At 50.3% G+C, this 23,003-nt stretch overlaps 1 protein-coding gene across 3 annotated transcripts in view; it reads right to left on the reverse strand.

The window, feature by feature from the left end:
* DENND5B (DENN domain containing 5B) overlaps positions 1–23,003 on the reverse strand; it is a 150,141-nt gene that overhangs the window by 88,255 nt on the left and 38,883 nt on the right. For 2 of the 3 annotated variants that reach the window (XR_009550718.1, XM_060194617.1), the window contains exons 2-4: positions 22,398–22,463; positions 16,123–16,232; positions 6,697–7,288 (exon numbers count right to left, since the gene is read on the reverse strand). Coding sequence is in view for 2 of the 3 variants with exons in the window: in XM_060194617.1 (XP_060050600.1) it covers positions 6,697–7,288; positions 16,123–16,232; positions 22,398–22,463 (768 nt within the window). In the remaining variant the exon portion in view is untranslated. The remainder of the gene's footprint in view (positions 1–6,696; positions 7,289–16,122; positions 16,233–22,397; positions 22,464–23,003) is intronic. The other variant, XM_060194618.1, reaches the window with a different exon arrangement.

The raw sequence follows: 23,003 nt of genomic DNA on the forward strand, positions 1-23,003 counted from the left end.
AGACTGTACCCCAAGGCATGCAGTCTTGGAAAACTCATCCCCTTAACTAAGAGCCCTAACTGGTGTGACTCCCGAACACCCACCTTTCACCCCAGGCCTTCGGTGGGACTTGGCAAGAGTGGAGCATCAGCTGGTCACAGACCAGAGCAGAGAGCACGCGTGCCACATGTGAGGCCCTGGGCCTGACCCCTGGTCCACATCTGACAATTTTTTTTAAAGATTTATTTATCTTTTAAAATTTACATTTGAGGTCGGGTGGTAGCGCAGTGGGTTAAATGCATGTGGCGCAAAGCGCAAGGACCAGTGCAAGGATCCCAGTTTGAGGTCCCGGCTCCCCACCTGCGGGGGGGGGGTCGCTTCACAGGCAGTGAAGCAGGTCTGCAGGTGTCTATCTTTCTCTCCCCGTCTCTGTCTTCCCTCCTCTCTCGATTTCTCTCTGTCCTGTCCCACAACAACAACAGCAATGACAATAATAATAATGACGACAACAACAAGGGCAGCAAAATAGGAAAAATAGCCTCTAGGAGCAGTGGATTTGTAGTGCAGGCACTGAGCCCCAGCAGTAACCCTGGAGAAAAAAAAAGATTAAATAAAACACATAAACACACACATATATTGCCTCCAGGGTTATCGCTGGTGCTCAGTGCCTGCACCATGAATCCACTGCTCCTGGAGGCCATTTTTTCCCAATTTGTTGCCCTTGTTGCTGTTGTTATTGTTATTGTTGTCATTGTTGTTGGGTAGGACAGAGAAAAATCAAGAGAGAAAGGGAAGACAGAGGGGGGAAGACACCTGCAGACCTGCTTTACCGCTTGTAAAGTGACCCCCCTGCAGGTGAGGAGCCAGGGGCTCGAATGGGGATCCCTGTACCGATTCCTACACTTCGCGCCATGTGCACTTAACCCACTACACTACCGCCTGACCCCCTAAATAAAACATATTTTAAGATAATGATAGGAGTAGGGGTCTATAGCATAATGGTTATGCAAAGAGTCTCTCCTGCCTGAGGCTCCAAAGTCCCAGATTCAATTCCCTGCACCACCATAAGCAAGATCTGAGAAGGGCTCTGATAAAATAAGTAAAATAAATAAATGGTAAAAATATAATGATACTAATAAAAAGCATTGATAAACCTAGTCTAATATGGACATCACCTATGAGCAAGTGAATCCACAGAGGATGGAAAATCCACAGGAATACAGCACTTGAATCTGATTTGTGAAAAGTTTGACATGGGGTGACTTTTTAAAAAATTACTCATGTTGGGGCCAGAAGATACCTCAGTTGGTAGGTGCACACCTTACCATGTGTGAGGCCTTGGCATTGAGGCCCAGCACCACACCGGAGCACCATGAGTAGTACTGGGGAAGCTCCATGGATGGCAGAACAGTACTATGGAGTTTGTCTCTCCCCTCCCCCCAGTCTGTCTTTATCTGAAATAAGAAAGGATTAAAAAAAAATTCTGGGAGGGGGTAAGGGAGGGCTGGGTAGTTGCACACCTGCCTGAGCACATGCTATCATGGGCAAGGACATGGTTTCAAGCCCCCACTCCCCACCTGCTGAGGAGAAGCTTCATGAGCAGTGATGCAGGTCTGCAACTGTTTCTGTGTCTCTCAATTTTTCTCTGTTCTATCAAATAAAAAAGAAAAAAAAAAAAGGAAAAATGACTACCTGGAGCGGTGGGTTCCTAGTGCTGGCACCGAGCCCCAGCGACAACCCTGGTGGCAATAACATAATCAGCTGGGGCACAGTGGCACTGTGTGTGTGTGAGGCCCTGGTGACACACACATAGGGCTCACAACAAACACTGAGCAAACTGATCATTCTCATGACTGTTGCCTACGTGGACAGTGGCTGTCTGGGTCACACTAGCTGTGTGAGGGGCCCATCATTCACCAAAAACCACTGGCAATAGACTGACAGGAGGCCTTTACTCCTGCAGGCACCAGGAAATAAACTGAGGGCCTCGTGATGCTGGATCCCACTACTGAGTTTCCTCCCCAGGCTGGTGACTTGATGCTTTTTAAAAAAATTTTATTTATTTTCCCTTTTGTTGCCCTTGTTGTTTAACATTGTTGTGGTTATTTATGTCATCGTTGTTGGATAGGACAGAGAGAAATGGAGAGAGGAGGGGAAGACAGAGAGAAGGAGAAAAAGATAGACAGACACCTGCAGACCTGCTTCACCGCAGACCGGCTTCACTGCTTGTGAAGCGACTCCTCTGCAGATGGGGAGCCGGGGCTCGAACCGGGATCCTTACTCTGTCCTTGTGCTTTGCGCCACGTGCGTTTAACCCGCTGCACCACCGCCCGACTCCCTGATGCTTGGTTTTGACAGAGAAAGAGAGAGGAGATAGGGACAGACAGACACAGAGAAGGGAGCCACCATAGCACTGCTCTACCATCCACGGTACTCCCAGCTGGTGCCAGTACTCAAACCCAGGGCCTCACACGTGGTGACCTGTCTGCTCTACTGTTGAGCCAGCCCCTGGTTTGAAAGCAAACTGGTTAAAACATAAACGTAGCTCCCCACATCTACACAACCACATAGGCATGGCTCTCACGGGGACAGCAAAAAGCAGCATCTCCTATGCAACAGAACCCAGTCCTTGAATTATTCATGGCAGGCTCGCTATTACCGGCAAGACAGAGAAAACGGAGCCGGCTAATGTTCCCAGCTTCTATTGTGAGTAGCAGGACTATTATGCCTAGCAGTTGTCGAGTTCTACGATCACTATCATGGTCAATCTGTTCGTTTTAATTTTAGTTTGGTCATCCTTTTTAAAATTTTTTTTAGACACTTGTATTTGTGGCAGTGTGATGGAACAGAGCTCCAACACTAAACTAAAAATGTGAAATCAGAAATTTACTTTTGCTAGAGCTAGGGTGTCCTGTGTACACGCTTTCATTGCTAGCAGGTCTTTCTCTTCTTCTTCTTCAGATAGAGAGACAAAGAGAGATAGAGACTCAGAGACAGGGAGAGACAGCAGACCTTCAGGTGGTGAGAAGTTGTGGCCAACACCACATGGGAGAACCATGATTCTAGAGGGGAAGCTCTGGTGCTGTGGTGACTCTCCTTGCCCCTTTGTCTCTGTCCAGAGCATGAAATCATGCACTCAATACCAAACAAACCAAAAGAAAAGAGTGGGGGCATTCTTCCCTTTGCAGAGCTCACACACCTGAGGGTAAGCTGGTGGAGTCTTGTTCCCTCAGAGAAAAAGCAAAACAGGAAGAAGCGGAGTGGCTAAAGAAGTGGGTGAGGCCCTGCCTTGAGTCGGACAGCACACCTTCAGCTGAGTGGCAGGAGTCCGATGGAGGGACAGTTCCAGGTGGCGTGGACGCTGTCAGCCCGCTGTGGCCATCAAGACTGAGCTGGCAGGGCTGGATCAGAAGGATCCAGGCCACTGAGTGCCCCATTCCAGGACAGGCCCTGTGGGAGATAATGATCTTTTCCTTCAAGGAGTGTTCTCCCTGACGTACCTGTTGGCAGGCACGTTACCTTTGTATAAACATCCCTCCTGCTTCTCTCAGAGCCCATGTGACTAGGAGTGGGTGGTCACATCTGTAAAACTGTGTGTGACCCAAAGCAGGGCTTTGAAAGGAGTCTCCCTCACCCCCACCCCAAGACATGGCCCTCTGCCTCTTCTAGCGTGACATAAGACTGTGATTCCAGATGTCAGGCTCAGGTAAAAACTAGTAAAGTCATGGGTATATTCCCTTGGAATATACCTAAAATAGACCTACTAGCTATTTCCAAAACTGAGACCCCAAATCTTCATCTGCAGCATTTCAGCCTTTAGGTTCATGTTTAGTCAACAATTTGTATGGCTTTATATGTTAACTCCTTTTTCAGCCACCAGGTTCCATATGATACCGTGATGCCAACTGTACTTCCCTGGACAGACACCCCACCAATGTAACCTGGAGCTCCACTTCCCCAGAGCCCCGCCACTCTAGGGAAAGAGAGAGACAGGTTGGGAGTATGGATCCACCTGCCAACGCCCATGTACAGCGGGGAAGCAATTACAGAAGCCAGACCTTCCACCTTCTACACCTCATAATGACCCTGGGTCCATACTCCCAGAGGGATAAAGAATAGGAAAGCTATCAGAGGAGGGGAGGGGATATGGAGTTCTGGTGGTGGGAATTGAACCCCTATTATCTTATGATCCTGTTAGTGTTTCCATTTTATAAATAAAAATTTTTAAAAAGTTCAGGCCCCTGGCTCCCCACCTGTAGGGAAGCCGCTTCACTGTCTTCCCCTCCTTTCTCCATTTCTCTTTGTCCTATCCAACAATGACAACATAAATAATAACAACAATAATAAAAACACAAGGGCAACAAATAGGGGGTGAAAAAGCAAATTTAAAAAAAGAATAGAGAAGCTATCAAGGAAGGGGATGGGATATGGAGTTCTGGTGGTGGAAATTGTGTGGAATTGTACTCCTCTTATCTTATGGTCTTGTCAGTGTTTCCATTTTATAAATAAATTAAAAAAAAAAATATTGTGGGGAGTTGAGCGGTAGCGCAGCGAGATAAGCACAGGTGGCACAAAGTGCAAGGACCGGTGTAAGGATCCTGGTTCGAGCCCCCGGCTCCCTACCTGCAGGGGAGTCGCTTTGCAATCAGTGAAGCGACTCCCCTGCAGGTGGGGAGCTGGGGGATCAAACCGGGTCCTTATACCGGTCCTTGCATTTTGCGCCACCTGCACTTAACCTGCTGCGCTATGGTAGCCTGACTCCTGAAATTGCCCATGTTTAATATTCCCGAGGACATAGGAACACGGGGCTCCCAAGAGGGTAGGAGAAGTACTTTTTGAACTATTCTAACTGCAAGGCAACTCAGAAATCAGAGGTATGCTTGGGCCTCTGCTCAGGACGGGTGTCCAGGGGCCTAAGGGTCTCTGGAGATTCACAGATCCACCAGAGAGGAGTCTGCTGGGTGGGGTAAAGGGGGCAGAGATAGCAGCTGTGAGATTGCAGAGGCCTGCTTGACACCAACACCATTCAGGCAGCTGCCCTGCTCTGCTGCTCCCTGGCAGACAGTGGGCACCTCACTTGCACCAGCACAACTGTCCTCACAGAGGCGTCCTGGGACAGATGGCGTAGGGTTTCGGCCAGAGAGAGCTAAGCTGGGGGTTCCTCACTGAGGATGGCCTGTGGGCTCTCCCTGTCTGCCTCGCCGACTGTCCACTGAGCTACAGTGGCTTTCTGGAAGTTGACAGTGTACAAGAAAGCAACTTGGGCCAGGAGGTGGCACACCTGATTAATTGCACACGTTATCATGCTTAAGGACCCGGTTCAAGCCCTTGCTCCCCACCTGAAAGGGGGAAGCTTCATGAGTGGTGCAAGTCTCTCTCTTCCTTTCCTATTTCTCTCTGTTTATATCTAATAAAATATTTTAGAAGAAAGCAACTTGTGGGGCCAGGAAGTGGTACACTTGATTGAGTGTACAAGTTACAATGTGCAAGGACCAGGGTTTGAGTCCCTGGTCCCCATCTGTAGGGGGAAAGCTTTGCAAGCAGCGGCACTGGGTTGCAAGTGTTTCTCTGTCTCTTTCCCTATCTCCCCCTTCCCTCTTGATTTCTGGCTGTCTCTGTCCAATAAAGATAATAAAAGAAAAGAAAGAAAGAAACTTGAAAAAAGTTTTCTTTCTTGAAGTATGGTCTGTGGGTAGGTCTGACTGAGATAGGGAGGCCAGGGGACAGCTGAAAGAGGCTGTGGCCTGTCACACAGGGGCACTGGGGAGTAGAGGCTGGAGGCTGGGGATTCAGATGAGTGTGTGACATAGGAGAGTTCGGCAGGCAACTGCCCACGTGGGGTGTCAACACACAGCAGGTGGGAAGCTGCAGGCCACAGGCACTGCGCCACGGGATTGAAAATAGCCTGGAAACCAGGAAGTGGGGGGGGGGGGCAACACAGCGGAAGACAGACTACAGCCTGGACTAGAGCTAGCACCAGCCACCATGAACTACCACTGTCAAGTCAGTCCTCAGCTCTGCTAGCTCTTGTTTTATTTTATTTTTTTTATTGTTGTTGTAGTTATTACTGTTGTTGTTACTGATGTCGTTGTTGGCTAGAACAGAGAGAAATAGAGAGAGGAGGGGAAGACAGAGAGGGGGACAGAAAGATAGACACCTGCAGACCTGCTTTACTCCCCTGCAGGTGGGGAGCTGGGGGCTCAAACCCGGATCCTTACACCGGTCCTTGCGCATTGCGCCACGTGCGCTTAACCCGCTGCGAAGGCCACTTTTTTTTTTTGCCTCCAGGGTTATCGCTGGGGCTCAGTGCCAGCACTATGAGTCCACTGCTCCTGGAGGCCATTTATTTCCATTTGTTGTTGGTGTCCATGGGGCGGGGCCATGGCTGGAGGGCACCTGTGCTAGTCCTGCCTTGGTCAAGGCCCAGCCGTCCACTCCTGGCCCCGCCCATTGGCGCTGCCTTGGCCCTGCCCCTTTGGCAATGCCTAGGCTCTGCCCTCCACCCTGAACCTGCCCCTCCACCCCCGCCCACCCTGGTCCAGCCCCTGCCCTCCACACCTGGCCCTTCCCCATTGGCAGTGCCCCGGCCCCGCCCCCAACCATTGGCCCCGCCCTCCACACGGCCCCGCCCACTGGTACTGTCCCCGCCCCATAGGTACATACCCCCGTCCCCACGCCTGGCCCCGCCCCCGGCCCAGCCTGGCCCGGCGCGCCCACCTTGCGAGTAGAGCAGGATCTGCATCTCCAGTAGCACGCAGGTGAAGAGTTGCACCAGGTTCTCCAGCCCCAGCAGCTCGCAGGCCTCGCGCAGTGGGTAGTCGCACAGCGGCAGCTCGCCGGGCCCGGGCCGCTGGCACACCACGGGCTCATACACGCCGTGAAACTTGAGCGAGCGGCCGGGCGGCGGCAGGGGCACCTCGTACAGCACGTTGTGGATGTAGCTCTCGAGCGGCAGCGGCGGCGGCTGCGGGCCGGCTACGGCGCGGTGCAGCTGCAGCAGAAAGCGGCGGCAGGCGCGCATGAAGGGCAGCGGCGTGACCAGGCACAGGCTCTTGGACACGAACAGCGTGTCGCGGCCCACGTCGTACGAGTCACCGTCGGGGGCGGCGCCCGCCCGCTGCTCGGCGCGGTGCATCTGGTACAGCGTGTGCATGGCAGCGCACATCTGCCGGCTTCGCACCTCCTCGAAGAAGGTGAGCACCGCGCCGTAGGTGCGCGAGCCGTCCTCGCGCGTGATGAGAAACGAGTGGAACTGCGGCTCCCGGGGGTCGGCCTGCGTCCGGAAGGACAGCCCCTTGGGCATGCACAGCTGGGGGTGGGGCGGGGGCGTCAGAGGGGCTGCTGCAGCCGGTGGCCCCCTCCCCACGACGGGCTCAGGGCCCCGGTGCCACCCAGCTGCTCACCCAGCTGCTCGGCACAGGCGGGGCGAGAATCAGCTGTGCAGGGCCAGGGGCAGGAGTCAGTGACCAAGGACCAGGGGTCAGTGACTAGGGGCCGGGGGTAGGGGCCAGGGACAGGACCAGGGGTCAGTGACCAAGGGCCAGGACCAGGGTCAGGGGTCAGCAACTAGAGGCCAAGACCAGAGTCAGGGGCGGAAGGCAGGGGCAAAGGTCAGGGCCTGGGGGTCAGTGACCAGGGGCTGGGGCCAGGGCCAGGGCCTGGCTCAGCAGATGGCACCAGGAGCTCCACGGACAGCACAGCAATGCTATAGGCTCTCTTCTCTCTCTATCTCAATGGAAAAATCACCCAGGAGCAGGAAAATCATGCATGCACAAGGCCATGCACACACAGACACAGATACACATGGCCACAGAAACACACACAGACACACATAGGAGGCTCTAGACAACAGACAGATGCACACACACACACACACACACAGCCCCAGACAAACACACACAATGCCATAGACACACACACAAAGTCATAGAAATACACAGACACATGAAGCCCCAGACATGTGCATGTTAAAAAAATAAAAAAGGGAACTAAACTGAGAACTCTCAGTAGTACTGCACATGGGAGAAGCCCTAGCTTCATGAAGCTAGAGATAGAAAGAGGCGGGGGTTGGGGTGGGGAGAAGCAATTGGCACAATTAGACCTGCAGGGGGGAATGCCCCTCTTAGTCTTGGGAACAACTGTCTGAGGAGGGGCCGAGGTGGGGCCTTCTCAAGGCCCCATCTGCCTTCACATTAAGGTTGCCAGGTCCAGCGGCCCTGGAGGCTTGCAGTGGGAGGGCACAGGCCTTGCAGACACAAGGCCCCTGGTATCCCATGCCAAGGTGGTGCTGCAGCCTCCCTCATGAAATACATAAGCCAAGAGGCTGTGAGCCCCCTCCTGACATTCTGAAGGATGACTACTGATACTTTCTCATCCCCAGGACCGGGAAGAAGGCTGGTTTGATCCCCCCCCCCCCCCCCCCGCTGGAGCTTAGGGCACAGGGCACACAGCACACGGCAGCTGTGAAGGAGAGATGACTGCCTCTGACTCAGCCTGCCGGTCCCTCCTTCCCCATGTCCCCACTGTGATCCAGAGGCACTGTCACCTGAGTCAGCCCACAGCTCTGACTCACTCCGTGGGGGCAGCTCTGACTCACTCTGTGGGGGTGGGCTCTCCCGGCCTCACAGACCACAGGGCTACAGCACTGATTGTACCTGAGCAGCTGCCAACCTCCCCTATCCCCCGACCCCCAGCACACACACACACACAGTCATCACATTTACAGGAAGAGCTTGCCAGGAGGGTGCTTCAGGGAGGACCCACCTTCCAGGCTCTGGGTAACAGGTGTGAGGTGTCCATAGTCCCTTCCTCTAAGCCAAACCTGGCAGGCCCTAGACTGTGGCTGGGAACTCGGCTCCCCTTCCATCTAGGGGCTGAGCCGCTACCTCAACGGCAGGCATGCTTTCTGGAAGCCCAAGACGGAGCCGGCCTACTGGTTAGTTTGAGCATCTCCTGTGCCCCTCGATCGGGCCTCACTGACTAACACACCCCCTCCCCATGGCCTCGGGAGAGAGTGGCTGTCCAGGCAGACCACAGGAACAGTCCCTGAGGTGGGCTCACAGTGCTGCCCTGGGCCTCTCGTGATGTGTTGCTATGCTTCACATTGGTTTGGTCTCGCTTTCCCCCCGCCGGGAGATGTGGTTTAGCCCCTGCTAGTTTCATGCCTCTCTTTCTCCCCGCCCCCTATGCTACGTAGTTCCAGAGTTCTGGCAGAGCCGCTGGAGTAGAAGGATGCAGGACAGATCTGTGTGGTGATTGGTTTGGGTTAGTTTATGAATCGTTGTTCGTGAATAAAGAAATACAGCTTCCTGGCCCAGCCGTGTGTCTGCGAGTCTCTGTTTACCGCTGCGAAGCTAGCCTGGCCAGCTGGAGCCCCAAACATTAACGACAGTGATGTCACGTGTTTGCCTAGTGTTTGCCTAGGCATCGTGGCCAGAAGGTTGGAAGTGCCCTGCCCACTGCCCCACAACTTCCAAGCCCACTCTCTAGTCACACTCCCAAGAGAGGGTGACATGGAAGACTCTTTACCACTTACTTTCTGCCTCTCCATCTCCCTCTTCCTTTCTCCCTTCTTTCATTTATCTGACTATGTAGTTATTTATTTTTTTGTCACCAGGGTTATTGCTGGAGTTCAGTGCCTGCATAACAAATCTACCACTCCCGGTGGCTTTCCTCCTCCCCCTTTTTTATTTGATAGGACAGAGAGAAACTGAGAGGGGCAGGGAGAAAGGGAGAGAGGCAGAGAGACACCTGCAGCTCTGCTTCACCACTCACAAAGCTTTCCCCCCCCTGCAAGTGGGGACTGGGGGCTTGAACCTGGGTCCTTGTGCATTGTTACGTGTGTGCTGAACCAGGTGTGCCACCACTTAGCCCCTCACAATTTTATTTTTATTTTTTTGCTGCTTGGGATTGCTGTCCTGCTTCTCTTGACAAACTCTCTTTTTTAATTTCAATATCAGATATGGAGAGACAGAGAGGAGAGACACCACTCCCCCACTTGTGAAATTTCCTGTGATGCTCCCATGTGGGGCAGGGACTTGAGCTTTCAAGACTTCTCGAGAAATGTGAATTCTATTGGGTCAATTATCTCCCAGCACCCATGCAACCCATTTTTATTCTTTGTTCTTATTTTGCTTTGCTTTGATTTATTTTTTTTTTGGGGGGAGAGACCCCAGAGCACCATTTGGCTCTGGTACACACGGTGCTGGGGGCTGAACCTAGGGCCTCTGGGGACTCAAGCACTCAAGTCTGGCACCTAACTGCTGAGCCTTTTGTTGGCTCATTTTTAAGGATGCAACCAATCTAGCAGAACATCCCATAAACAGTCTGAGTCAGCAGAGAAGCCTGAGATGGCCAGGCCGGGCCAGGGGCTTGGGCTCTATTCTGGAGGTACTGATGTGTTGGTCAGCTCTGTGCAGTACAGTTCTCTCTGCCTAAGGGCATTTACACTGATTTATTTATATTTGCATAAACATTTCTGAACCAGCAGAGACAGAGAGACATAAAGAGCAGTCAGCTGAGCTGCTGTGTCCCCTGCCAGTTTTGCTTTTCCATGCTATTTGTACAGGGACTCCTCATGGAGCCGAGTTCTGGCCATCGGGGTGCTAGATGTCTGCGTGAAACCAGGGGCCCTTGTTCCCTGTGCTGCTGCTGCTGCTAGTTAAAGGAATGATGGATATTCCAGAAGGAGGTGGCACTTTGGACTGGGATTTCGCTGACGGCAAGAACAAAGCTTTCCATCTTTGGGGGGTGGGGTGGGGGGATAAATTACAGCTTGATGCAAACATGCTTCCTCATAAATCAGAGGGGCACTAAACCAAGGACCAAATGTAGGCTGTGGTGGCGGGGTTTGCAGCAGTAATCAAGCTAACCCGCGGAACACAAGCCTCTGTCTGCATTTACCCAGCAGAGGGAAACTCAGGCTGCTTCCAGACAGTGACCTCTGAGGCCAAGGGTAAAGAAAATGTCAGGGCTGGGGAGACAGCACAATGGTTCTGCAAAAGGCTTTCCTGCCTGAGACTCTGAGGTCCCAGGTTCAACCCCCAGCACCACCATCAGCCAGAGCTGAGCAGGGCTCTGGTGAAGGGTAAAGAAAGAGGGAGCAAGGGAGGGAGGGAGAGAAAAAAAAGGAAAGTTAAATATTGAGGCTCAGAAGTACAAGGAACTGAATTCAATCCCTGAATACACCAGAGTGATGTTCTGGTTCTCTCTCTTTACTCTGTCTCTTGTAAACAAACAAACAAACAAACACACACACAAACACATATTTAAAAAAGAAAAAGTGTCATGGACAGACCAGGGGAAGTGATAACTGCTGTAAGGACGAATGTGTCAGCAGATGCTAACACAGACATCTCACTATAATCCCTGCAAAGGTGCGAAATAAGGAAAACACATCAAATCTGGACTCTTGGCCCACCATGGGCTGCCAAGGAGATAGCTCAGCAGGTAGAGTATAACTTGCATGCCTGAAGGCCCTGAGTTTGAACCTTATCACCAACTTTTCAAGCTGCATACACCAGAGTGGTGCTGTGTCTCTCATAAAGTCGACAAGGTTGGGAGCTGACAAGAGGGCTCACCTGGAAGAGTGCCTGATTGGCTCTGCACGCAATCCAGGTGTGAGCCTGGCCCTTGTCTCAGTGGGGGAAGCTTCAGTGCTGTGGTTCTCGTTCTCTCTCTCTCTCTCTGCCTCCAGGATTATTGCTGGGACTTGGTGCCGGCACTATGAATCCACTGCTCCTGGCAGCTGTTTATTCTATTTTATTTGACAGGACAGAAAGAATTGAGAGGGAGGGGAGACAGAGAGGGAGAGAGAAAGACACCTGTAGACCTGCCTCACAGATTGTGAAGCATCCCCACTGCAGGTGGGGATCATGGACTTGAACTTGGATCTTTGTGTGAAACCTTGCACTTAGTACTATGTGCACTTAATCAGGTATGCCACCGCCTGGCCTCCTCTCCCTCTTTTTCTCTAACTGAAAAAGCTGAGTCAGGATGGTAAAGTTCCAGCATTGACAAAATAAAACAAGAAAACCAGGCTGGGAGGTAAAAGATTCATAGAACGTGTGCCTTATTATGCAGGCAGCTCTGGGTTTGAACCCCTGAACCACATGGGAACACCACGGACAGCACCAGGAGGAGTGCCAGGGATGGTATAGCAGTGCTGGGGTGTCTCTCCTCTTTGTTTTCTCTCTGTTCCTCTAAAATAAAGAAGTGAGCAAGTTGGCTCAAGCAAGGCAATGCACTCAGCAGTGATACTGTACACACACAAGGTCCGATGTCAAAAACAAGCAGAAAACAGACAACAAATGAACGGCCCTGGAGGCTTAGTCCACCACAGTCCCTTCTGTGCTGGCCCACCTGCTTTCATCTGCTTACTCTGGGGCCCCTGGCTTTCATATTCAGAGCATTCACACAGATCAGAGATGCTTTCTGTTACTATTACTACTACTACTATACTCTACTATTACTACTACTATACTGTTACTACTACTACTATTACAATTATCATCATCATCATCATCATCACTACTAATATTTTGCCACCACGGTTTTTGCTGGGACCTTGCATCTACAAGATCCCTGCACTCCCAACAGACTCTTTAAAAAAAAAAAATTTATTCCTTTGTGTTGCCCTTGCTTTATTGTTGTAGTTATTATTGTTGTTGTTATTGATGTCATTGTTGTTGGATAGGACAGAGAGAAATGGAGAGAGGAGGGGAAGTCAGAGATGGGGAGAGAAAGATAGACACCTGCAGACCTGCTTCACCACCTGTGAAGCGACTCCCCTGCAGGTGGGGAGCTGGGGGCTGGAACTGGGATCCTTAAGCCAGTCCTTGCGCTTTGCACCACCTGCACTTAACCCGCTGGGCTACCGCCCAACTCCCTTAGTTTTCTTTTAAAGAGGGAGAGAAGGCTGGGGAGACAGCATGATACTGCTGCAAAAGCCTTTCATGCCAGAGGCACCAAAGGTCCTGGGTTCAATCCTCAGCACCACCATAAACCAGAGCTGAGTAAGACTCTGAGTTTTTTTTTTTTTAAGTGAGAGACAGAGGCAGGGAGAGAAGGGGAGGCATGTGGCACTGTGGCACTGCTCATGAAGCCTCTTCTTTGCACAGTGCTCCCATGTGTGGGCTGGGGGCTCAAGGCTGGGCCTTCAGGTATGGCCAAGGATGTGTTCTCCTGGGTATTCTATCTGGCCCCAGAGATAAGCATGTCATCCAGGCTCCTGCACAGGACCATTCTCTATGACCTGAAAGTGTAACTACTGCCTTTCTTAGTGGCTCTCCTGATTGGTGGGAGTGTGGACCTCATTTGAATTCCTCCCATGGATCTTGCTCTCCTCCTCCCATGCTGCTGAGGTCCGGGCCCCAGCACATGTACCCCCTGAACAGGAAGACCAAGGTCACACTCCCTCTCCAGGTAAACAGAGACACAGTCCTTCTCAAAGCATCTGGAATCAACCAACTGCAACACAGCTGGACTTAGGGAACACGGGTGTCAAGGGTCAGCTGAAACACCGGATAAGTTGCTGGTGCTTCAGGAGTTCTGTGTCCCACTTGTGGAAAAAGGGGGTCATATCATCTCTCTCTTTTTTAAATATTTACTTATTTATTTTCCCTTTTGTTGCCCTTGTTGTTGTAGTTATTATTATTGTTGTTATTGATGTCGCTGTTGGATAGAACAGAAAGAAATGGAGAGAGGAGGGGAAGACAGAGAGAGGGAGAGAAAGATAGACACCTGCAGACCTGCTTCACCGCCTGTGAAGTGACTTCCCTGCAGTTGGGGGGCTGGAGCTCAAACCGGGATTCTTACTCCAGTCCTTGTGCTTCACGCCATGTGTACTTAACCTGCTGCACTACCGCCCAACTCCCCCATATCATCTCTCTTACAGAGAGAGTTGGGGGAGGCAGTGCAGGAATGCTTGTGGTGTGATGGCATTGGAAGCTTGGTGCTGGGTGAGAACACACACATACACACACATACACCCCTGAGTGTAACTACACTCCTGAACTTGTATAATACTGTAGTCCCGAGTCAAGTCAACTACAATACATTAAGAGCTAAAACTTAGGGGACAGGAGCTAGCACCAGAGGTAGTGCACCTAACTCTCCTGCCTGAGTCTCTGAGCTCCTAGGTTCCATCCCAGCAATACTGTCTGCCAGAGCTGAGCAGGCCTCCGGGCCCTCTCTCTACCTTTCTCTGACAATCATTAAAAATAAATAAATATTTTTTACAAAGCAATAAAAAGGAGGGGGTAGATAACATAATGACTATAAAAAGACACTCTCAAGCCTGAGGCTCCAAGGACCCAGGTTTAATCCCCAGTACCACCATCAACCAGAGCTGAGCAGGGCTCTTGTAAGGGGGGGGGGGGGCAATAAAAAGATAAGATAGGGAGTCAGGCAGTAGGTAGAGCAGTGGGTTAAGCGCACATGGCGTAAAGTGCAAAGACTGGCATAAGGATCCTGGGTCGACCCCTCAGCTCCCCACCTGTAGGGGAGTCGCTTCACAAGCGGTGAAGCAGGTCTGCAGGTGTCTGTCTTTCTCTCCCCCTCTCTGTCTTCCCCTCCTCTCTCCATTTCTCTGTCCTATCCAACAATGACAACAACAACAATAACTATAACAATAAAACAACAAGGGCAACAAAAGGGAATAAATAAATAAATATTTAAAAAAAGATAAGCATTACCAGTCTCTTTCCTTTTCTACCACTTTCTCTCCTTCCTCCCTCCCTACCACCCCCCTTCCTCCCTTCCTCTCTTCCTCATGAGAGAGAGAATCAGAACATCATTTTCTGGAATAGTTGATGCTGGGATCAAACTCAGGACCTCAAGCATACAAGTCCAACTCCCTAGTCACTGTACTACCTTCTGTGTCACTTTTTTTTTTGTAGTTATGAATAAATGGGAGTGTGGGCAGGAAGCCAGTTCAGCAAGTGGTTAGGCCTGTGTCTGAGCCTCAGCACCACACGGGAGGGCCACAGGACCAGGTTGGAGAGAGACACGTGCAGCTCTGCTCCATTACTCATGAAGCTTCTCCCCTGCAGGATGGGACTGGGGCCTTGAACCTGGGTCCTTGAGCATGGTAATGTGTGTGCTCTGCCAGGTGTGTCACTGCCTGGTTCTGACAAATGATCATTTTTAAGCCTAAAGAACAGTGGATACTGGTCCAGGAGGTGGCACGGTGGATAAAGCACTGGACTCTCAAAGCATGAGGTCCCGAGTTCAATCCCAGGCAGCACATGGACCAGAGTGATGTTTTGTTCTTTTCTTCTCCTCCTGTCTTTCTCATTAATAAATAAAATCTTTTTTTTTTTTTTAAAAAGTGGATACTAAAAGTCTCCTTATCTGTCAAAAGAATACAACTATTTTTGGTGACACTATGGAAATTTTTATCTGCTTATTTTGGGGTTGTTTTACACATACCAAGGATTCACATAAATCAGAGTAAAGAGAAAACCCACAGGATTCAATAAGTTATGCTCATGTTAACATGAACAAAACTTGCATTTGGACGCAGACCCAGGCTATAATCACAAGTGTAAACAAGAACCAGAGGGGGCCCAGATGGTGGTACACCTGGTTGAGTGCACATGTTACAGTGCACAAGGACCCAGTTTGGAGCCCCCTGCTCCCCATCTGCAGGGGGAAACCTTCATAAGTGGTGGAGCAGGGTTGCAGGTGTCTCTCTGTCTCTCTTCCTCTCTATTCCCCCCTCCCCTCTTGATTTCTGGCTGTCTCTATCCAATAAATAAATAAAGATAATAAAGAAATTAAAAACAGTGGTCTGGGAGGTAGCACAGTGGATAAAGCATTGGATTCTCAACCATGAGATCCCGAGTTTGATCCCTGGCAACACATGTACCAGAGTGATGTCTGGTTCTTTCTCTTCTCCTATCTTTCTCATGAATAAATAAATAAATAAATAAATAAATAAGAAATAAGAAATTAAAAACAAACAAGAACTAGAATGGCTCAAATGTACAGAATAGTACCTAGCTTATACAACTGTTTATATCAAGAATGGAACCAAGAGGGACAGTGCGGTTTGTCTGCAGGGGTCTCATGCCATCCCAGCTGTCACTGTCACCACATGAAGGAGAGGCTGCAGGAAGGAAGGAGAGGACAGAGGCCACGTACCATGTTCACCGCATCCTGGTCGAAGGGGCTCCATTCTACGTTCTGGGGGAAGTGGGCCAGCACTTTGGACTTGAATGTTCTTCTCAAAGGACTCTGGTCAAAATTCTCACCTACAACAGATCATGGACAATCAGTTAATCTCATTCTCAAAGACAAGCTGCAAACTCATTATTTTTATTTTGTAGGTGTGTTGATTGATGACATGAAAATCTCATCCAACGTGTACCTTGACCTATCTGAGCTGTAAGATTCCCAGTGGATAACTGGAAAAGAACTGTTAGTAAGCAAACTACAGAGGGCCAGGCGGTGGGGCACTGAGTTAAATGCACATAGTATGAAGCACAAGGATCCCAGTTTGAGCCCCTGGCTCCCCACCTGCAGGGAAGTCTCTTCACAGGCAGTAAAGCAAATGTGCAGGTGTCTGTCTTTTTCTCCCCCCCATCTTCTCTTCCTCTCTTCACTTCTCTTTGTCCTATCCAACAAAACGGGGAGGGGGGAAGCCACTAGGAGCAGTGGATTTGTAGTGCTGGCACCAAACCTGAGCAATAACACTGGAGGCAAAAGAGAAAGAAAAAAGAAAACTACACAGGGGTGAGCAGTGGCACACTCAGTTAAGCACACACAATACAAAGTGCAAGGACCCATGCAATGGGCCGGTTCAAGCCCCCGCTCCCCACCTGCAGCAGGGACGATTTATAAGCAGTGAAGCAGGTCTGCAGGTGTCTCCCTTTCTCTTCCCCCTCCTCTCTCAATTTCTCTCTGTCCTATCCAATAAAATAGGGGAAAAAGAAAAAAATGGCTGCCAGGAGCCCCTAGTGGATTTGTAGTAAAGGCAGCAAGCCCCAGTGATAACCCTGGAGATAAAACAAACAAACAAAAAAACTACAGTATCTGGGAGATAGCTCACCTGGTAGAGTGCATACTCTGGCACCACATAGGAGCACCATGAACAACACTGAGGGAAGCACCATGAACGGTGGTATGGTGCTGTGGTCTCCTCTCTCTTTCTTGCTCTCTCTTTCTCCCTCCCTCTCTCTCCCATCCACCCTTCCTCAGTCTCTATCTTAAATATAAAGGGGCGGGGAAAAAAAGAAGTCTGCTGGAAGCCATACAACCGTACATGCAAGAGGCCCCTGCAGGCAAATCAATCAGTCACTACTTGAAAGTTCAGCAACTGAATTTTACAATCCTATTAAAAATAAAAAACCCTCAAGACTGTCTCAACAATCCTTGCTGTAACTAAATTACTGTCCTCATTCCAAGATGTGATGATAAAAAAAAAATCTATTTGGCATATCTGATTCCCTCAAGAAGCGCCTTGAATTAAGCGAATCATTATGTATTCAGATCTTGACATTTCTTCTAAGCACAGGGCCCCGCCTGGCAGTGCTCACAAAGTAAGCTGGCTCCAGCTCCCACAAACACATATTTGCAAGCGTCAGGATTTATAAGAAGCACAATTGAGGAGCTCGTCCGAGGGGCTCCTCTGCTCATGAGAAGTTTAAGTTAGAGCCCTGGCACTTCAGGGAGCTACGCTGTGGTGATGTGTCTCTGTGTGTCTCTCTGTCTCTATCTGAAAAAGTTATCAGCCCAAAAAGAAATTTGGTCCACACTCACAGCAGGGGAAGATGTAACAGGGGGAAGATGACCAGAGGGCTGTGAATCCCAAGTCCATCAGGACCCGGAAAGAGAAGAGGAAAAAAGGAAGGACATTCAGAAGTACTAACAGGTGTAAGTGTGACTTGGAAAGGAAGAGAAAATGGGACCATGGGGGAAAATGGGCAAATATATACAAATATAGACAGACAGTTGTAGAAATAATAGTTAACCTTAGAAGAACTGCTGTAGCTACAATGGAGAGGGTGGGGACCCAGAACTCTGGGCGTGGGAACATTGTGGAATTATATTCCTATTATAATTTTGCAATCAATATTAAGTCACTAATAAGATAAGAAAAAAGTCTGGAGTGGAGGAACCCTGGTGAAAAACCAAGCAAACACAATTGGGGATGTGATTACTGAGTTGTCTATTTTTCTTTTCCTCCCTAAATTGTCATCTAGTTTAGTAGAAAGGACACATTAAACACACTAATTGCTGAAAAGAAACAAGTTACTCTCGGTCAAATGAATCACCTACTGGAATTCAAAATAGGAGACACTTGGCTTTGACACACACGTAAGGAGGCTCACTGCTGGCTGTCAGCTCAGCGTTTTATCTACTGGCTACTCAATCCCGTCAGTTTTTAGGAGAACCTCGACCCCCTGATGCCTGCGTTAAACGAGAGATTTTCATGTGGACGGATCTTAAACTCTCACTGCCTGCAGCTCAGGGAGTTGAAGCCCCCTGGGGGCAGGAACAGCTCTCTTCTGTCTCCCAGGTTTTTCTCTATGTGTTAAGTTGTAGCCAAGATCCAGACACTGATCTGCTCTTGCATCGAGAGGCTGTGGCTGTTGTCTGGTGTGTGCGCAGGTAAAAGGGTTGTGAAAACTAGTGCCATGGAAGCCAGCTGGAATCCGAGTCCAGGTTCGGCTTATAAAAAAAAGAGAGAGAGGGGGTCGGGCGGTGGCGCAGTGGGTTAAGCGCACATGGCGCAAAGCGCAGGGACCGGCGTAAGGATCCGGGTTCGAGCCCCCAGCTCCCCACCTGCAGGGGAATCGCTTCACGGGCGGTGAAGCAGGTCTGCAGGTGTCTATCTTTCTCTCCCCTCTCTCTCTGTCTTCCCCTCCTCTCTCCGTTTCTCTCTGTCTTATCCAACAACAAAGCAACGTCAACAATGGCAATAATAACCGCAACGAGGCTGCAACAACTAGGGCAACAAAAAGGGGGAAAAATGGCCTCCAGGAGCGGTGGATTCATGGTGCAGGCACCGAGCCCAGCAATAACCCTGGAGGAAAAAAAAAAAAAAAGAGAGAGAGAGAGAGAGAGAGAAAGGGGGCTGAGCGGTAGTGCAGTCGGTTAAGCGCACATGGTGCAAAGCTTAAGGACTAGCACAAGGATCCCTGTTTGAGCCCCCAGCTCTCTACCTGCAGGGGGGTCGCTTCATAAGCGGTGAAGCAGGTCTGCAGGTGTCTATCTTTCTCCCCCTCCTCTCTCTATTTCTCTCTGTCCTATCCTACAACAAGGACAACAACAATAACAACAATGGTAAAATAAGGGCGAAAAAGGGAAAAATAGTTTCAAGGAGCAGTGGATTCGTAGTTCTGGCACTGAGCCCCCGTAATAACTCTGGAGGCAAAAAAAAAAAAGTTAAAAAATAAAAAGTTTTTTTAAAAAAAGTGGGGGGTCAGGTGGTAGCTTAGTGAGTTAAGTGCACATTGCACGAAGCGCAAGGAACGGCATAAGGATCCTGGTTCGAGCCCCCGGCTCCCCACCTGTAGGGGAGTCGCTTCACAAGTGGTGAAGAGGTCTTCAGGTATCTAACTTTCCTCCTCTCTGTCTCCCATCCTCTCTCAATTTCTCTCTGTCCTATCCAACAACAATAACAACAGCAATAATAATAACCACAACAACGATACAACAAGGACCCCAAAGGGGAAAAAAATGGCCTCCAGGAGCAGTATTCGTGTTGCACTGATCCCCAGCGATAACCCTGGAGGCAAAAAAAAAAAAGTTAAAAAAAAAAGGTGGTGGGTTCTTCAGCACCTCTTGGTGCAAAACCTGGCAGGTCCCCCCTGGGGTAGGAGGAGTGGGGTCTTGGCCTCAAGTCCTGCCGGAGGTGCTCTGTTGAGGAGAGGCGTGCGTGACTCTCACAGAAGCCGCTGCTTCTGCCTCGAGTACCTGGCAAGGCCAGCACCCAGCACCCTCCTGTGAGTGCTGTGAGGAATACTGTGAGGACAGTGCACTGGGCAGGCCAGCCTCACCCTCGGCTTCTCCCAGCCAGGGCTTCATGTCTGTGGGTGCAGAGGCAGGCCTTTCCCTTATGGAGGACTCACAGGGTGTCCCTGAGGAGAGGGCCCGGGGTGTCTGTGAGCTGATTCTTTTGCTATGTGGTGAGCAGGGCCCACCAAGTGGCTAGGGAGGGACCCAGTGGAAGAGCACTCACACTTGGTTAAGTGGACATAGTGCAAAGCACAAGGACCCACGCAAGGATATCGGTTCAGGTCTCCTGTTCCCCACCTGTGGGGGGGGGGGGGGTCGCTTCACAAGTGGTGAAGCAGGTCCGCAGGTGTTTCTCTGTCTCTTTCCCTCTTTATCTCCCCCACCCCTCTCAAGTTTTCTCTGTCCTGTCAAATAACAGAGGGAAAAGGGGGGGAGGAAAACATGGCTGCCAGAGTGGTGGATTGAGCCCCAGTGATAACCCTGTTGGCGACAGAACAAAATAAATGAAAATTAGACAGTAACAAGGTGACATGGTGCTAGGAGATAGCTGATCTGACTGGTGTGCTTCTTCTTATGCATGAGGCCCCAGGTTCCAGCCATGATGTCATATGGAACACATGGCACCAGGAGAATGCTGAGGTTGGTGGGGTAACACTGTAGCCTCCCTTCCTCCCTCCCTTTCTTCCTTTCTCTCTCAATAACAACAACAGTAACTACAACAACAATAAAAAACAACAAGGGCAACACAAGGGAAAGTAAGTTAAAAAAATATTTAAAAAGAAACAACCAGAGATAGGGAGGGAGAGAGAAAGAGAGACAGCACTGCTTCACCACTTGAAAATTATCCCCCCTGCAGGTGGGGACTGGGGGCTCAAACCAGGGTCCTTGGGCATCGTAACATGTGTGCTCAACCAGGTGCTCCACAACCCGCCCCCACCCAACAAAAATGAAAACTAGAAAAGCTGGCCATGGAGCTGTGAAGTCACACAGGTATGATTATTGGGTGCCAGAACAAAAGGGGGGGTTACTTTTCATGTCTTCTCTTTAAATCAGAGAAGAGAAGGAGTTCCTTCCTGGTGCTGCAGGTCTATACTGCAGATGGGATTCCGACGGGGGACCCCCTGATGTAAGCAGCAGCATGGGAAGCCTCCCTTCACCTTTCACCCCCTGGGATGGCCACAGTGCCCCCTCCTCCCCACAGGGCAGCCGGGAGGACGAGCCCGCACCGCAGGCCAGGACCCTGCACCACTTACCTCTCAGTGAATGCCTGCTCACCTGCACTCATCTGGCTCAAACATTGGGCCATCGGAAAAGTCATGATGCACTTGTTTGCATAGATAAAATATATCATGACTTTTCTGACAGCCCCAGAGTAACCCTGTCTTCATCCCTATCTGCTTATTAGCAGGCCAGGGAATCAGAGAGACCTCGGCAGAGACGTCTTGGCATCAGTGTTCTGTTAACCAGGGTGCATCACCACAGCCTCTCGAGGCGTGACGGACCGATCAAAGGAGAAGGAAGGCCACAAAGAGAATTTCACAGAAGCCGAAAAGCAGAAACCCATGAGCCATGGCAGAAACCTAACACCAGATCAACAGAAACACTATCGCCACCACCGCCATTAACAACATCACCAGCATCACCAGCACCAACACCAACACCAACACCAACACCAACACCACCACTTCTCAGCAGGCTAGCAACTGGAGAGGGGGGACAAATAGGAAGTATTGTTGCTAAAAAGTTAGCTGTCTTGGCAAATACCACTCATGAAGGAAACCAAGGGAGGTGCCAACTGTGCAGGATGGCCGCCATCACCGTTATGGATCTGAAGTGAGTGAAGACGGCCATGACAGCTGGCAAGACCCAAAGGAGAGACTCTTGGCGGTGCCTCCTGCAGATGGGACACAGGGAAGCACCTTCGTTTTCTTGTTCGAAGCCTCTCTGTTAGAACTGAACCGCGCAGGGAGAAACAGATCCGTGTGAGAATTTGGACTGGCCAGAAATGGAAATTGGACAGCAACTTCCTCTCCTGACCGTAAAGTCCACCTGTTCAGTTCAACATCACCTGAAGTGAGCAAGGATTAAAACTTTTGTACGAATACTGTCTTCCCTCTGCCACTCTACACACTGTAGACTCGCTTCCAAGTTTCACTGCCAAGTACCCTCCCACTAAATTCAAGCTGCAATGAAGCTTTTCCTCCTGGGAAAACAGGATGTATCTGCCAAGAGAGCTTCCACTGGTGTGCAAATTGTTCAAAGCTTGAAGCAAATGGGGCTTTGTGAAAATTAAGGTGGATATAAGAGAACAGAAATGTAAAATGGCATCTATATACATTGATTTTTTTTTTTTGGCCCCAGTAAAACTGAATACAGAAGAACAGTGATGGGCAGGAGAGTGAGGTGTGTGCCTGGCAACACACACCCTTCCATCTTACCATCTCTTGTGTGTTTACCTGAGGGCGGGCTTGCAGCATCCTGGCTCCTGCCGTGTCGGTCTGCTTCTAGCCATTGGGACAAGACTAATGATGTGACAGAAACAAAAAGGGATGATGAACAAATAAACTAGAAAACACACACACACACACACACCAAACAGTGACCATGACAATTGGAAAATGAGGACATGCAGCTGAACCGAAGCACTTGGACATGAAGCCTTCACCTCCATGGAAGGCCGCTTCATGCCGACCACCTGCCCCTAGTCAGCGGCTGGTGACCGGGGGTAGCCAGGATTAATAGTTCCATCTGGATGTATTGAGTGAGTGTGATCCCATGGGCCACAAGGCACAGGTGTTTTTTCTTAGCATTTAGTGGAAGAGAAATGCTGGAGGGGAGAGCTTGTGCTCCCATAGTCACGTGTTGCAAGATATCACGGCAGGGCTAGCTGTGAAAATGATGACCTGGGGCCAGGAGATAGCCCACCCAGTGGGGTGCAGGCCTTGCCACTTGCGAGACCCTGGGGTTGGGTTCTGCCACCACACAGGAGCACCACAGACAATAGCAGCATGTGTGTGTGTGTATGTGTGTGTGTGTGTCTGTTGGGGGGAGGGCTCCAGGAA

The sequence above is a fragment of the Erinaceus europaeus genome, chromosome 7 (assembly GCF_950295315.1).
Source record: "Erinaceus europaeus chromosome 7, mEriEur2.1, whole genome shotgun sequence".
Taxonomy (NCBI): Eukaryota; Metazoa; Chordata; class Mammalia; order Eulipotyphla; family Erinaceidae; genus Erinaceus; species Erinaceus europaeus.